Source organism: Pagrus pagrus (genome assembly GCF_965226575.1).
Source record: "Pagrus pagrus genome assembly, chromosome: 17".
In the NCBI taxonomy this organism is placed as follows: Eukaryota; Metazoa; Chordata; class Actinopteri; order Spariformes; family Sparidae; genus Pagrus; species Pagrus pagrus.
The window spans coordinates 12,672,745-12,686,966 of NC_140201.1; the positions used below are offsets into that span (position 1 = coordinate 12,672,745).

Below are 14,222 nucleotides of genomic sequence, written 5' to 3' on the forward strand. Positions count from 1 at the left end.
TAGGGACTGTAAACACTGTTTTTCATTACTAAATAGAAATAATTACAAAAAACCTTGTTGCTCACACACACAAAAAAGCAACACGGGCCCTGGATGCTCCACCTAAGACAGAGAGCATTAGCTACTCCAGCTACAACTTGTTGGGAGAAAAATTGCTCAATAAGCAGGTTTCCTACAGGGTGTGCCTCAGTCCATTGACTTTTGGGTGGGGCTATGAGTTGTTCGGAAGCAGGCAAAGGACTTCTGTAGAGAGTTTGAAATACTAGTTTCAGGCCTGGACAGAAATCATAGTAATATGGCAGTGCTGTAAAGTAAAAAAGACTTGAGTTGTTATCCTTAAAAGAAAAAAAATAAGCAAGCAGTGGTTCATGATTTGATGTAAATGAACTGTAAATGTTTTAAGACACTGGCACATAAAACGTTTCCATCACCAGTACAATGGGAGCAGTCTCTGCAGTTGTTTCCATCTCTTCAAACTGGAATATACGCCTGGAAATAGACGCTCTACAGCTGGTGGGGATCTAATTAATTCCTTCACCTAATTAAGATAACTAATTCATTTTGTGCAAGTGCACCCCTTTTTCCTGTCAGTCCAAACAGACAGGATATGACACACAAAGGAGATCTAGCAGATGTGTGTGTTTGTATGAATGACCATGTGTTGTGTTTTTTCATTCACAAGTTTACAGATGGGAAGGAAGGCAGCGAAGGAACAATGTTGGCAATGAAAAATGTAGCTATGGCACTGACTTTATTTTTTGTTATTGTGAATGATTTTGAGTTTTTTTTCTCTGGCTCAGTCGGTTTTGTGGCCTTCTTTAGAAGCTCTGTGAATACAAGGCAAGCTTGTAACACCAGTAAATGCAGTGCTGTGGTTTTCCTTCTCATCTTGATGGGAGGACAACACATCTTTTCAGTGAGTCTGAGCTTAACTGGTGCATGTCATGGCCGGAGAAACGGGACCACAGGAAATGAGTGCTTTTTGTAATGAAACAGAGTCATAAAGATGGTCGAGTGACTAATGGGTTCAGGCAGGATTCATTGTTTTTGTTAATTAGACACACACAACGCTGTAGCTCGAGTCACTTCCTGTTGTGAGCTGTGTGGCTGATACAAAGCTTTTATGACGGTTGGTATCAGTCCACACCACAGCGCTGATATACAGGGTTCAGTATTTCATTATGATTTGAATATCCGTTTCAGGTTTGGCAGTGGTGTTCCTGTTGTTGTCCTATTTTCCAAGTGTCATCCTTTCCCCTTTCAATTCATGTAGAGTTTGTAAGAAAAATATATGCCTTCTTTATCTCCCTCAAAAGAGTTTTCTGCTGATGAAGTTTGAGTTAATGTATTCATTTGCCCGTCCAGCACCATTATATAAACATAATTTAACCCTCAAAAAGAACAAGCACAAACAATATCAAATTGTTGCTTATGTTGAAGTAATACAGTATATAATGCATCATTTCCTATCAGGGAACATTCTCCTGAGACAGCTGACTCCAGGCGTTAAAACCTCCAAGTGCAGCAAATATAAATGCTTTTATAAACTGTGTACACTGTGTTTGATCAATATGATGTCCCAGTGAAAGATCATTTATTATTAACATGGCCTCCTGTCCTGGGATGATGTCCAAATGAGCTGTCTGTCACACTGTGAGTCTTCCTGTCTCTCTTTAAGGCTGCTGAGTGGCACAGTGGAATACTGAGTACACACATATTCATTATTATTACTGCCATAAAGGAGGTTATGCTTTCGCCCATGGTTGGTTGGTTGGTTGGTTGGTCAGCAGGATTACACAGAAACTGCTCAACGGATTACCATGAAACTTGGATGGATGATGGGTTTTAGCCGAGAATAAACAATCCAGGAATTTCTCTCACTTTCTTTAACAGTGCGAGATAAGGCATTTTTTGATATTTTTGTTTGGGATTAATACGTGGATCTTGATTTACAAAAAAAAAATCAGCTGAATATAAGTGGCTGGTATCTATGAGTGTACAATCTGATGCGGATACAAATAAAAATCTAGATATAGCGGATTTACTTACGTTATAGTAGGGCCTGAGCAACGAAAAGTGCGAGGAATTATCACTATTTTTCTACCTATTTCAAAGTAAATCACTTTTTTGAGGGTGTAAACATGCTCTAAAACTCATGAAGCTTTGCACAAAACTCAATCATGGTGGAAATTTAATCCATTTTATGGATGTCAGCCATGGGCGGGGCAAAATGTCTCTCTAGCACTCCCTAAAACACAGTACCTGGGACTACTTTCACCTACATGTATGTTCATCCAGTTCATTAATTATTGAAAAATTACAATAGCTGATCCTATGAAGAATTACATATCCATAATGTGAAAAAAGATGTGCTCTGTTAGCAGAGCTGCAGGGAAAAGCAGTAAATATTGAGCTCAGTTGTGAGTAAAAGTAAACAGACACATTTAAGTCCACCAAACCAGAACAACACATACCTCTACAGTATCTGTCACTGACAGGCCTGAGAAAACACACATCAGTCTGTTTTAGCCTGTGTCCTACAAAGCACCATGGCAGAAAACTTTATGAAGAGAAAAACTTTCAAGAAAAAAAGCACATATACAACAAAGTAAAATTTAATTAACTCCTATAATACATCATCCGAGCATACATTCATTTTCCAAGCATAAATGTTGCCGACAAGCCCCCGAAAGATTTTATGGCTAGCATAATTTCACATTTCTTGACCCAACATGAAATTATAATTAGATAGACCACAGGTTGCAGTAGAACAAGGCAGACAGCGTTGTTGAGGAATTCCATATTTAACAAGTGATGTCAGAAAACATGTTGCAGCCTCCTTTTGATTCAATACTCAAAGCACTAATAAAATACATGAGGTCTTGATTGCAGCAAACTTTAAATCAGAATTCTCCCACCCAAGCCAGATCCATGCTCTGTTTAAGGACACTGTAAAAGTTTACCCCATGAGTTTGCTGTAAAGGTTTAATCAGACAATCAGTCAAAGCTTCAGATAAAGAGGTACATGAGCTAGCAGCAAGAAATATTCCTATATGCACATCAACTCAGGGCAGTAATGAGTCTGTTCTGAGAAACCGTGTGAATGAAGAGAGAAATCTTCATTCTCCTCTTAGATTGTTCCTGGATCGTGCAGGTCTTCAGAGGCCCTGAATTAAACACAGACATTTGGGTTCAGCCCTGCGTGTAATTAAGCTAAAAAACAGGACTGGATGGGAGGAAGCGTTGCGTCAAAGGCAACCTGGCCTGTGAAAGCCTGAATGAGGTTAACTGCTTCATGTTGGTTACATCAAATCATCCATTGCTGTCAGACTGAGACAAGTGCAGAGTTGGTACAGGGCCTTGAAGAACTTGGTTTGATGTCCAGAGTGACCGTTTATGCCTCCACTCCCTCTAACTCGGCTGGCAGAGGGGATTTCGGGTGCTTGCTCTCGAAGTGCTGCTTGAAGGTTTTTGGGTCAGGCATCTGGGACTGAGGGAAGGGACGATACATCCAACATATATCATGTTGACTTCTCAGTGATCAAAGGAGAATTTAACAGGTCTTGACTTCCTGGCTGTCATAGTTGAGACTTCATACTCACCTTGCACACAAGGCAGGTGAACACTAGCGCTGCCTTGGCTGCCGTCTTCTGATCATGACCCTTGGCTTTCTTCATCTCAGCCTGTTTCTTGGCATTTTTCTGCTGAGACTGAAGCTTCTGATGCCCGCGTGCCATTCTGGCAAATCCTAAACAGGAGGAAGCAAAGACAAAGGACTTAATGTTTACTGATACACATCGGTGTTTTGGACATATTTGTAGGGTAACGGAAGTACTATACATATCGCAATAATAGTTATTGTGAATTTGTTTTGTAGTGAAAATATGATACCGTGACAGCCCTGGCTGGAACAGTGGAAAGATTATCCAAGAATGTTTTGCCGACCCCTACTTTGTTTTTGTGAATTTACATGAAGTGTGTTTTTTAATGATAAAATTACTATTCTGCAAAAGGAGTCTGGTGGCTGTGGCGAGAGCAATTGCAGCCAATTCTGGTGAAACAAAAAAGTTATTATTGTTATTTTTTAACAAAAAGTACCTTCTCTGTAGCTTTTAGTGCACGTTAATTCTTTGACAATTCAGCCTGAGTCATGGCTGCAGGCAACAGAGATCTTGTCCAATACCAGTTTCAAATATCGTATTGTCCCTATTTGTCAACCAAGACAAGTAAACATGGGAAAATAGGGTCCAAATGGAAAAATAGTTAACCTTTAACTTTTTATTATCGTTGATACACATGTACAATTAAGAAGTCAGTTAATAGTCATTTTAGTGCCGACAGAGAAAGGTTGTACAATAACATGTTTATCTTCATAGCAAAGGGGCTATCACAAACTTCTTTGGAGACGCAGGCAATTCTCTCATTATGTTCCTCCAGTCTTTTGCAGGACCAATACAAGGCCTTTCTCATAAGCAGCTAAAAGTTTGCAGATCTAGGCAGATGGTAAAAAGCACAGGACAAACAAGTGCCAGTCAGCACGTGTAAGGCAAATTTAACAAGATAAGGGTTAACCTGAACTAAAATGCAGGTGCCAGAGGGCCATAAAACCTTGACTCACGTGAGGGTAGGAGTAATTTATGTCTTAAAAGACTTTCAGGAAGGAGGAAACAACACTAGAAATGCTTAGCCTAGTGACTGCACAGGGGCCGATTCCAGCATGCAAGTTTTATAATTCAGCTGAGAGAATCTGCAACCACCCTTAAATCTGACACAAGATTACAAAACTGTATCCTGAAACAGGACCAGGTCTTACTGGTTGTTCTGGGTGTGGTATCAGAGAGGGAAACAAGTTCCTACCTGCCCTTACAACATTTAAATATGGGTTGTTACTGTGTGGTTTGGTGAACTAGTTTCTCCAGTCCCAAGCGCCCTCCTTGGAAGGTGCTTTCAACAAGATCCTCTCTTCATAAAAGGTTAGGTGGATACAAGTAAATACTTGTGCCTGTGGGGAGGACGTCTACAGTAACTGGACACTACTAGTGTGACCACATTCAAGGGCCCCAGGGCAAAAAGGAGTAAGGGCTCCCAAGATTTTTACATCATATTAGGTAATAATGCAGCAGCCACTTTAAAGGATAAATTCACCCATAAAAGAAAATTCTGTCATTTTTTACTCACCCCCATGCCGATGGAAAGTCAGGTGAAGTTTCATAGTTCACAAAACATTTCTGGGGCTTCACAACAAAACAGTGCTGCAGCATTTTCGCAAACAATTCAAGTAGATGGGGACTTGTTTTAAAATGTAATTCACAACAACAAAAAAGTCACTTGAAGCTCCCAGATCCCAAATTGATTTGAAAAGACGTTATTACGCAAAACACAAAACACTGTGGCTGCCAAGCTAAAAGCATCAGCGCTCACTCATCTGAAATCGATGGTGTAAACAGCATCTTTTCAAGTCCCTGAATACTTCAGTTGTTTAGGAGACTGCTGCTACGCTGTTTTGCTGTGAAACTTCAGAAATGTGTTCACCCGCATTTCCACAAGCTTGAGGGTGAATACATAATGACTTAATTTTCATTTTTGAGTTAACTTCTCCTTTAAAAAGGGCCATTAGCAGTTTTTAGGTTTTAGCAGTGCATGTTACCAAATTCCCACTCTGATTGAGAGGACTAGGGAGGGCAGATAACCACTTTGCTTGTTGATAACCCAGCCTTGCTTTACTTCTATTAATAGCATGCTGTTATTCAGCAACTAGCGCTGGTTAGCGTGGGAAAATATGTTAAGCACTCGTGTTAACTTGTGCCAACACCATATGTTGGTTGGCTGACATGAAAACTAGTCTAACGTGTTCTTAGAGCTTGAGGAATAGCATGTCATGAGGTTCATTGCAGCTTCATAATTAGGGTCAACGAGAAAATACAGACGAATTAGCAAGTTAGCTTCCGATTAGGCAATAATATCCTCCCCCAACTCTCCATTTCCTGCTCGGGTAAGTCAACCTGTTAGGCTCACTGACACAAAACATTTCAGCTACCACAGCACATCTGGGTCCTTGTCATCAAGGTCACATTAGTTTGTTTCCCCCTGCTTTAATCCAGCTTTTAGCTGAGGCTGAACTACAGGTGACACTGTGCTGTAACGTGGGTTAGCTTAAATGCTAGCCACAGCTCACTCTGGCTATCTCGTTAGCTAACCGGCTAACCGTGTGGTGATTATTTCCTCGAGCCTGTGGGAAACGTTATCCAGGAAAAGTTCAGAGTATCAGCGATATGTCATCGCTTTTAAAACCTCAAAATAACAGCAGTTCTTACCTCTTAAAAACAAAAGTACGTGTCGTTTCTCCGGGTGCACACACACTCGAGTGTGGGTGACAGCTGCTTGGTTCACAGACAGGTGAAGACTTGCTGCATTCAATGACAATCGAACAATTCTGGTTTGAAAGTAATTATACAGATCAATTGGTTAAAACAACCGTAGCTATACAGGCTCCTAAGGTTTTTGTCTGACTTAACACGCGTGAAGGGTAAAAAGTTATAAATATTAGAAGTAAATTAATGGTAAATATCAAACTTTGATTTTCGCAGTGAGTCACAGGATGTCACAAATAACCAATCGATGTCGCGGAGGTGGTAATGTAATCTAGACTTTCTATGTCAAACATAATGCTTTTCAAACAGGAACAAAAGATAACTCCCCTATTGAATTAACCGTAGAGGTACGTCATCAGATTCCATTTTTACGATTATAGCAGGAGTCCGTGAACGCACTAGTATAGCTGTCTGATTATAGTCGCCAAGCATGGATGAATTATAAGAGCAAATACATCCATGTCACCATGCTGCAGATAAATGATGTTGGTGATGTTGCCCCCATGTGGAAGAGTTTGGGCAGTGCACATTCACATAAACATAAGTAAAATCATATCAAAAATTTAAAAAATTTCATTAAATGATTCATGAAGACCCCAAAGCTGGACATTATCCACTGCTTCCACTATCCTCTGCCCGGTAATGATTCATGATTTGTTTGGAATAAGGAGATTAAAGACTTTTCACATCCAGTTCTTCGTGTTGGAAGCATTCACACATTTTAGCTTTGGAGAAATTGCCTTTTTTTTCACTTTGCTCACGGTTAAGTTTCTATAAAGCATCCAATTTCAGCGTGCATTATGCATACACGTCTCACTTATTGCAGGTGTAATAATCATAATAATATTAAGTTGCAACTCATTTTATATGTAGTGAGACATCTGTCGACAAAATCACAAGGTGAACCAACATTCAGTTGCTACCTGTCTGCCTTATTTTATTACTTCTACTTACTCTTCACAGGGAGGCATTTTGTAACTTGTGTTTTCTTATATTGCAAATGTGTTAATTTGTTTTGACAGATTATTTGTTGAGCTTTATGCACAATATGTGATATTACCTTTAATTTAAAGATACACATTTCCAGTCTTTATTAGTATAGAGAGGCTTATTCAACAACTGCGTTAGAAGGGCCAAAAGTGAAGTGTCATGGGGCTTTTAGATTTCCTCTGTCCAACATGTAAAGCTTTGTCTGTGCTTTGTATATATATATTTACAAAAGTACAGGAAAAATGCACTCTTTTAATCTTCCCCCTGCTTAAACAGCCTGGGTTAAAACGTTTTTTAATGAAATAAGAGTGTTTTTGTGCTTAGCAACAGAGACAACTAATGAATGGGCTAATAAGCCTACTAAGAAAAATTTGGCCCACAGACCGCCAGTGGAAGAGGTTCTGTATTCAGTGTGTGCAGTACCAAAACACTTTGCATCATCACCAGCTGTGGGCTGTATTGCTGTTCCCTCAAGGTAACACTAGGGGGCAGGTGTGTGTGGGGGGGTAGAGTATGTTTTGGTGTGCGTGTGTATGTGTGTTTTACAGGAGATATCAGTAAAACATCAGGGTTAAATCATGCTGTGAGTGCATCTACATTGTGTTCCCTCCCTGAGCTCTCCAACAAACCCACGACACCTTGAACACAACACGAGTCCTGACACACTTCAAGTAATAATAATGATTGTAACACTAAAAGAGTTAAATTATCATATTTACACTCTAAAATTGCTTGCTGCATGGTCCAGTGTGTCCTATTTTGACTGTTTTGCATTTATTAACATTTATTTGTAATCACAGCTATACAAACACACCTGCAGCCTGACTGTACAGACAGACAGATCATTTGTATCATGGGACTACATTAGATTTTTATCTGTGACTGCGGTTTTGCCGTCGCGCGGGAACAATGAAGCTGTTCTCCTCCGCTCAGCATTTGACTAAATTCAGCTAATATGTAAATGAAGCGCAACTCCAGTTATCACATGATGGAAACCCAGACTAACATCGTGCACCAAAATATCAATCAGCCTATAAAGAAAGTAGTTCAATCATAGTTTATTAGTCTAGCTGTGAGTTGCATTCATTCATTAGAATCATAAATGACTTATTAGATATTTATTAGAAAGAACAAGTCAGTAAGTAGTGAGTTTGTGTGTCTATTTTTGCTCACAGCGCTCATTCCTGTCGGAGATGTTCCCGACAGTTAGGTGTCATGACCGTCTTAAGAGAAATTTTATCATTGTGAGAAAAGTCTCCAGCCAGCTATTGTGTCCCCCTCCGCCTTCCTGCTTATTCCCCCCCTCCCTCATCATAAGAAAAGAGACAAATCCTTTCAGTCTTTTGTGAAATATCTCTCAAGAGAGAAGGGTGTGATTATGCTTTCAGAAGGGGGGCAAAAAGTAAAAGAAAGCAGGGGGAGAAAAAATGACACAAAGCCACACATTGCTCAAGTTCCCCCAACCTGGAGGTTGTTGTGCAGGTACTTGCTAGCTTAGGTTTGGGGCGAGGTTGTCCAGCCTTAGGGCCTGTGTGAAAGCAAATCTTCCAGGTGTCAGCTTCTCAATAGCAGAGGAGAATATTATCTGGCTGTCCATTGTGCGTATGAATAAGCAGGGGTTTGCCGCAGACAGCCTGAGATTTTTTTCCCATTTGGGTCCTTTCCGCCTGCTCCGAGGGTTTTCAGGTTTAGTCTCGGCTAAGTTTTTTTTAGGTGCCCTTTTGTTGTAAATGATCTTTTAGCTGAAACTGCCATTTCTGGTTTATATTTCCCACTGCATGACCACATATCCAGGGGTCAAGCCAGGGTCAAGAAAGATCTTTTCTTAAGATGCATTTCAGGCACATTACACACACCTTCACACACTAACAGATAAGCAGGGACAGGTCTGTCAGGGGTGAGTGTGACCTCCTTGTTGCTCTGGAGGCTGTTGAGGGAAGAGGAAGTTTGATTTCACCTTCCCCATTGGCCACTTCCTCTCCCTGCTGCCCTCCTCATGCTTTCCCTTTTTTTTTCCAAACCAACAGGTTTTGCCACAGTCCACTACTACTACTGCTGCTGCTGCTGCACCACCATGACGTGCCACAATGTTGCTGGACCAGTTGGACTGTATACAAGGCGTGACACAGTCACAACACATCCACATGCTGGTAACTTTCACTGCTGCCTTTAAAGGCCTCGTAAAACACGTGATGTGATTGACATATGAAACACACACATACACAGGGTTTGTTGAAACATTTAACAGAGATGTTTTTGTAGTGTATTTTGGTAAATAAAAAGTTACACCCAAATGTAATGGTACAAACGAAGTGCTAGTTTGTTGTTATGCAAATGACATCTTTAATTTTTTTTAATTCAAGGATAAGTTTGTAAAGACTTTACTTACACCCTTGAAACGTCGTCGAGATTGTGCATCCCCTTCGGACAGGATACACACTTACATTTTTAGCTTAGCAGCTACAGTGACAATTTTGGTTTAAAAAAGTGAGCAAATAACGTCTTTTCAAATCCATTTGGCATCTCGTGGCTTCCGGGGACTTGGATTACGCCAAACAAGCTGTTCAGAGCAATTTTATTATCTTTTTAAAGTTGTTTTTTTTTTTTTTTCACATTTTGAAACAAGTCCCCATCTACTTCAGAATGTTGCAACGCTGTTTGGCTGTGAAGCTCCAGAAATGTTTTGTGGACTACGAAACTTCACCCGACTTTCCATCAGCATGGGGGTGAGTAGATAATGACTGAATTTTCATAATTGAGTGATCTTATCCTTTAAAACTGCCGCTGATATTTCCCCCGAGAAATCACATCAGGAGGGCATACCGTGCCTTCAGGGGGAAAAAAGTTAATTTCTTAGCTCCACACACACACACACACACACACACACAGAGACACACGCGGAGTGCAACTGAAGTAGGAGAGGTGAGGCCTGTTGTCGGGCACACATAAGCTGGTCGGACAGAGGCTGATTGTGAAAGTGGTGACAGCACTCGCTAAGCTCACGGACAGCAGCAGCTTGCTGATATTTGGAGCAACTGTGACTGTTGGCGAATTTGAGTCAAGAGAATGATACAGTTTGTAAGCATTTTGCATATTCAATTTATGCTATTAAAGTAGAAACTCAGGTCTACATCTAAATCTGAAATGTGTAAGGAAGTGCAAAATATAGTCATGTTCGTGGTATGATACTCCACAAAACACATTTTTAGGATATCCTGAACCCTTGAAATTAAATAATGTTTATTTGTGGCCTGTCTTTAGTTACGAGCATATCAAGACAAAATGGGATGTTCTTTCTCCTGTGATTGTTTCATTTGAAGAAGTGACGAGAAAACATTGAAAAAAGGATGATGAATTAAGCATAATTTTTTGAAACAGAAATATATTTTTCTTTCTTTTCCTACCTTCACACATCTTTTGACCCCTCAGATATTATTTTACACCTATTTTCGTTGTTAACAACGTGGGCACTTACATGTTGTCTACCTGTTTCATCTCTCTTCATCCTCCATCCTTGCTGTCCATCTGGAGGACAACACATCCCCCACAGCTCTCCGCCTCTGCCCCAGCTGTGAGTTCCTGCACTCACACAGGTAGACTCAGACACCTAATCCTGGCCAAGTCCAGACAAGCTGCTTCTCCCTGCAAAAAAACTTCTGGTATGTAGGATACATCTTTCACCTCTCTCACAGTGTGGGACACACACACTCTCACACACACACAGAGGAAGGTATTCTGTGGCTCTTGGCCCCTGACTTTCCAGTCTTGCCCATGCCTGCTTGTGGCAGCTTGTACGGTAGCCCTCACACTATTTCATCTGTCATACTTCCACATGGCTGACATTCCAGCTGGGAGAAGTCATGTAGGGAAGGGTAGATAAGCTTATACAAAACCATTATTTAGATTAATTCAAGCCAGACATATTTCTCACCTTGTTTTCTGAGTAGAGTTAATGATTCATTGACTCGGACAGATGTGGAGACAACACACCCCTGGGAACAGACACGTAAAAGCCCCCACGCACCCCCTTTACAGTCATGTCATTCACAGTTGTTTAGAATCTAGTTTTGCATCTCTTTGTGGTAGATTTGTATCTGTTGGTGGTAGTTTAGTATCTTTTAGTTGGTACTTTTGCCTCTTTTCTCTCTTTGTGGTAGTTTTGCATCTGTTGGTGATAGTTTTGCATCTGTTTGTGGTAGTTCTGTATCTCTTTGTGGTAGTCTTGTATCTCTTTGTGGTAGTTTTGTATCTCTCCGTGGTAGTTTTGCATCTCTTTGTGGTAGTCTTGTATCTCGTTGTGGTAGTTTTGCATCTCTTTGTGGTAGTTTGTATCTCTTTGTGGTAGTCTTGTATCTCTGTGGTAGTTTTGCATCTCTTTGTGGTAGTTTTGTATCTCTTTGTGGTAGTTTTGTATCTCGTTGTGGTAGTTTTGTATCTCGTTGTGGTAGTTTTTTTTTCTTTGTGGTAGTTTTGTATCTCATTGTGGTAGTTTTTTATCTCTTTGTGGTAGTTCTGCATCTTTTATTTGTAGTTTTGCATCTCTTTGTCATAGTTTTGTATCTTGTTGTGATAGTTTTGAATCTCTTTGTGGTAGTTTTGCATCTCTTTGTGGTAGTTTTGTATCTCGTTGTGGTAGTTTTGTATCTCTCCATGGTAGTTTTGCATCTCTTTGTGGTAGTCTTGTATCTCTGTGGTAGTTTTGCATCTCTTTGTGGTAGTTTTGCATCTCTGTGTGGTAGTTTGTATCTCTTTGTGGTAGTCTTGTATCTTTGTGGTAGTTTTGCATGTCTTTGTGGTAGTTTTGCATGTCTTTGTGGTAGTTTTGTATCTCGTTGTGGTAGTTTTTTTTCTTTGTGGTAGTTTTGTATCTCATTGTGGTAGTTTTTTATCTCTTTGTGGTAGTTCTGCATCTTTTATTTGTAGTTTTGCATCTCTTTGTCATAGTTTTGTATCTTGTTGTGATAGTTTTGAATCTCTTTGTGCTAGTTCTGCATCTCTTTGTGGTAGTTTTGCATCTCTTTGTGGTAGTTTTGCATCTCTCCGTGGTAGTTTTGTATCTCTCCGTGGTAGTTTTGCATCTCTTTGTGGTAGTCTTGTATCTCTTTGTGGTAGTTTTGCATCTCTTTGTGGTAGTTTGTATCTCTTTGTGGTAGTCTTGTATCTCTGTGGTAGTTTTGCATGTCTTTGTGGTAGTTTTGTATCTCTTTGTGGTAGTTTTGTATCTCGTTGTGGTAGTTTTGTATCTCGTTGTGGTAGTTTTGCATCTCGTTGTGGTAGTTTTGTATCTCATTGTGGTAGTTTTTTATCTCTTTGTGGTAGTTCTGCATCTTTTATTTGTAGTTTTGCATCTCTTTGTCATAGTTTTGTATCTTGTTGTGATAGTTTTGAATCTCTTTGTGCTAGTTCTGCATCTCTTTGTGGTAGTTTTGCATCTCTTTGTGGTAGTTTTGTATCTCGTTGTGGTAGTTTTGTATCTCTCCATGGTAGTTTTGCATCTCTTTGTGGTAGTCTTGTATCTCGTTGTGGTAGTTTTGCATCTCTCTGTGGTAGTTTTGTATCTCTTGTGCTAGATCTGTACAAGTTCTCTACATCTCTTTGTGGTACATTTGTGTCTCTTAACAGTATATATGGGTAAAGACCCAGTGACCCTGTGGGCCTGTGTCCAGTAGACCCACTCATTGATTTATCTTTGTTCATGGGAAGAAGTGGCGATAAAGTTGAATAGAATTATGCTTGGAATACACCAGCTATTCATCTATTTTTCCCTCGTACTTTAAATGAGGTTTTTGGTCCTTCTCTTTTGTCATTCTGCTGTTCATCTCTCTGTCTGTGTGCTGTTGGGTGAAAAGGACTCCACCTGTATTTATCTAGCAATTCCATTTAAACACACACAGAGCTCAGCAAAGGCCCAGGTGCTCAGTAAAACAAATTAGACAAGGGAGGATAGTGATCATCCACAGGACACGTAAACACATGCTTGTTCCTCACGTACGCACACACACACACACACACACACACACACACACACACACACACACATCACCACTGACGGTTAAACTGAATCTGAAACGTAATTTTTAGATTTCCATACAACAACACCTGCAGGCTTTCATAAGCAAAAGGCCCGCATTTTGACATGCAAACACATTCATAAGATGTCAAACCAGTTTGGTTATTGCACCCCAATCATTTCTGAAAATTCAAGTGCAGGGGTGTTTGTCTTTTCTTCATTATTTGTGTGTGACTGTGAAATGCAGCGGTGGTGAAAGAAGTAGTTCAAACTTGTATGTTGTTTCCCTTTGAAATGAAGTGAAGTAGAACAGTGGGGGAAGACTTTTTGTTTTTCACATGCTCTATGCTCTGTGCTTGGTATTTGTCAGTTCTCCTGGACATCTTTTTTATTTTATACTGTTGTTTTTGAAAAGCACATTTTAACCTGTATTTTAAGAAAAGTGCAATATAAATAACATGCAACTTACTCACTCTTTGAGTCTTGAACACTCATTTTAAGAAGTCAAGAGGGGAAATGTCTACTTAAAGGTGCAATATGGTCACCTGTTGAATTCATACTCAAAATAGATAGGGGACAGCATATCACCAGAGTTAGCACTAACTGCCTACTGTAGCTGCCATTAGCGAACTAGCTCAGTTAGCCGGCAGCTAGCAGTACAGACGGGAGCTCAGAGCAACTGGGAAGTGGTGTTTTGTACAAGGACGAGGCTAGCTGGTTAGCATGTTAAATATACTTCACAACACAGTACGTAGACGTTATTTTGTCTAACGTCAAAACTGTTATTCCTTCACATTCTGTTGATAAATTTAGCAGTTATGAATGTTTTCAACCACAATTCTTACATATTG

The 14,222-nt window shown here is 40.1% G+C and overlaps 1 protein-coding gene across 1 annotated transcript; it reads right to left on the reverse strand.

The window, feature by feature from the left end:
- Nucleotides 1-2,599: 2,599 nt before the first annotated feature.
- Nucleotides 2,600-6,433, reverse strand: znf706 (zinc finger protein 706). Its single transcript, XM_084378683.1, has 3 exons — nucleotides 6,315-6,433; nucleotides 3,603-3,748; nucleotides 2,600-3,490 (listed from the first exon to the last, which is right to left on the reverse strand). Exons 2-3 carry the CDS (start codon nucleotides 3,735-3,737, stop codon nucleotides 3,395-3,397), a joined length of 231 nt encoding a protein of 76 aa, XP_084234809.1. The 5' UTR covers nucleotides 3,738-3,748; nucleotides 6,315-6,433; the 3' UTR covers nucleotides 2,600-3,394.
- Nucleotides 6,434-14,222: the final 7,789 nt, after the last annotated feature.

Coding starts and splice junctions, on each gene's coding strand:
- znf706 (XM_084378683.1), bottom strand. CDS start 3,737: ATGGCACGCGGGCATCAGAAGCTTCAGTCTCAGCAGAAAAATGCCAAG. Junction 3,491..3,602: donor TCACCTGCCTTGTGTGCAAG/GTGAGTATGAAG, acceptor CCCTTCCCTCAG/TCCCAGATGCCTGACCCAAA.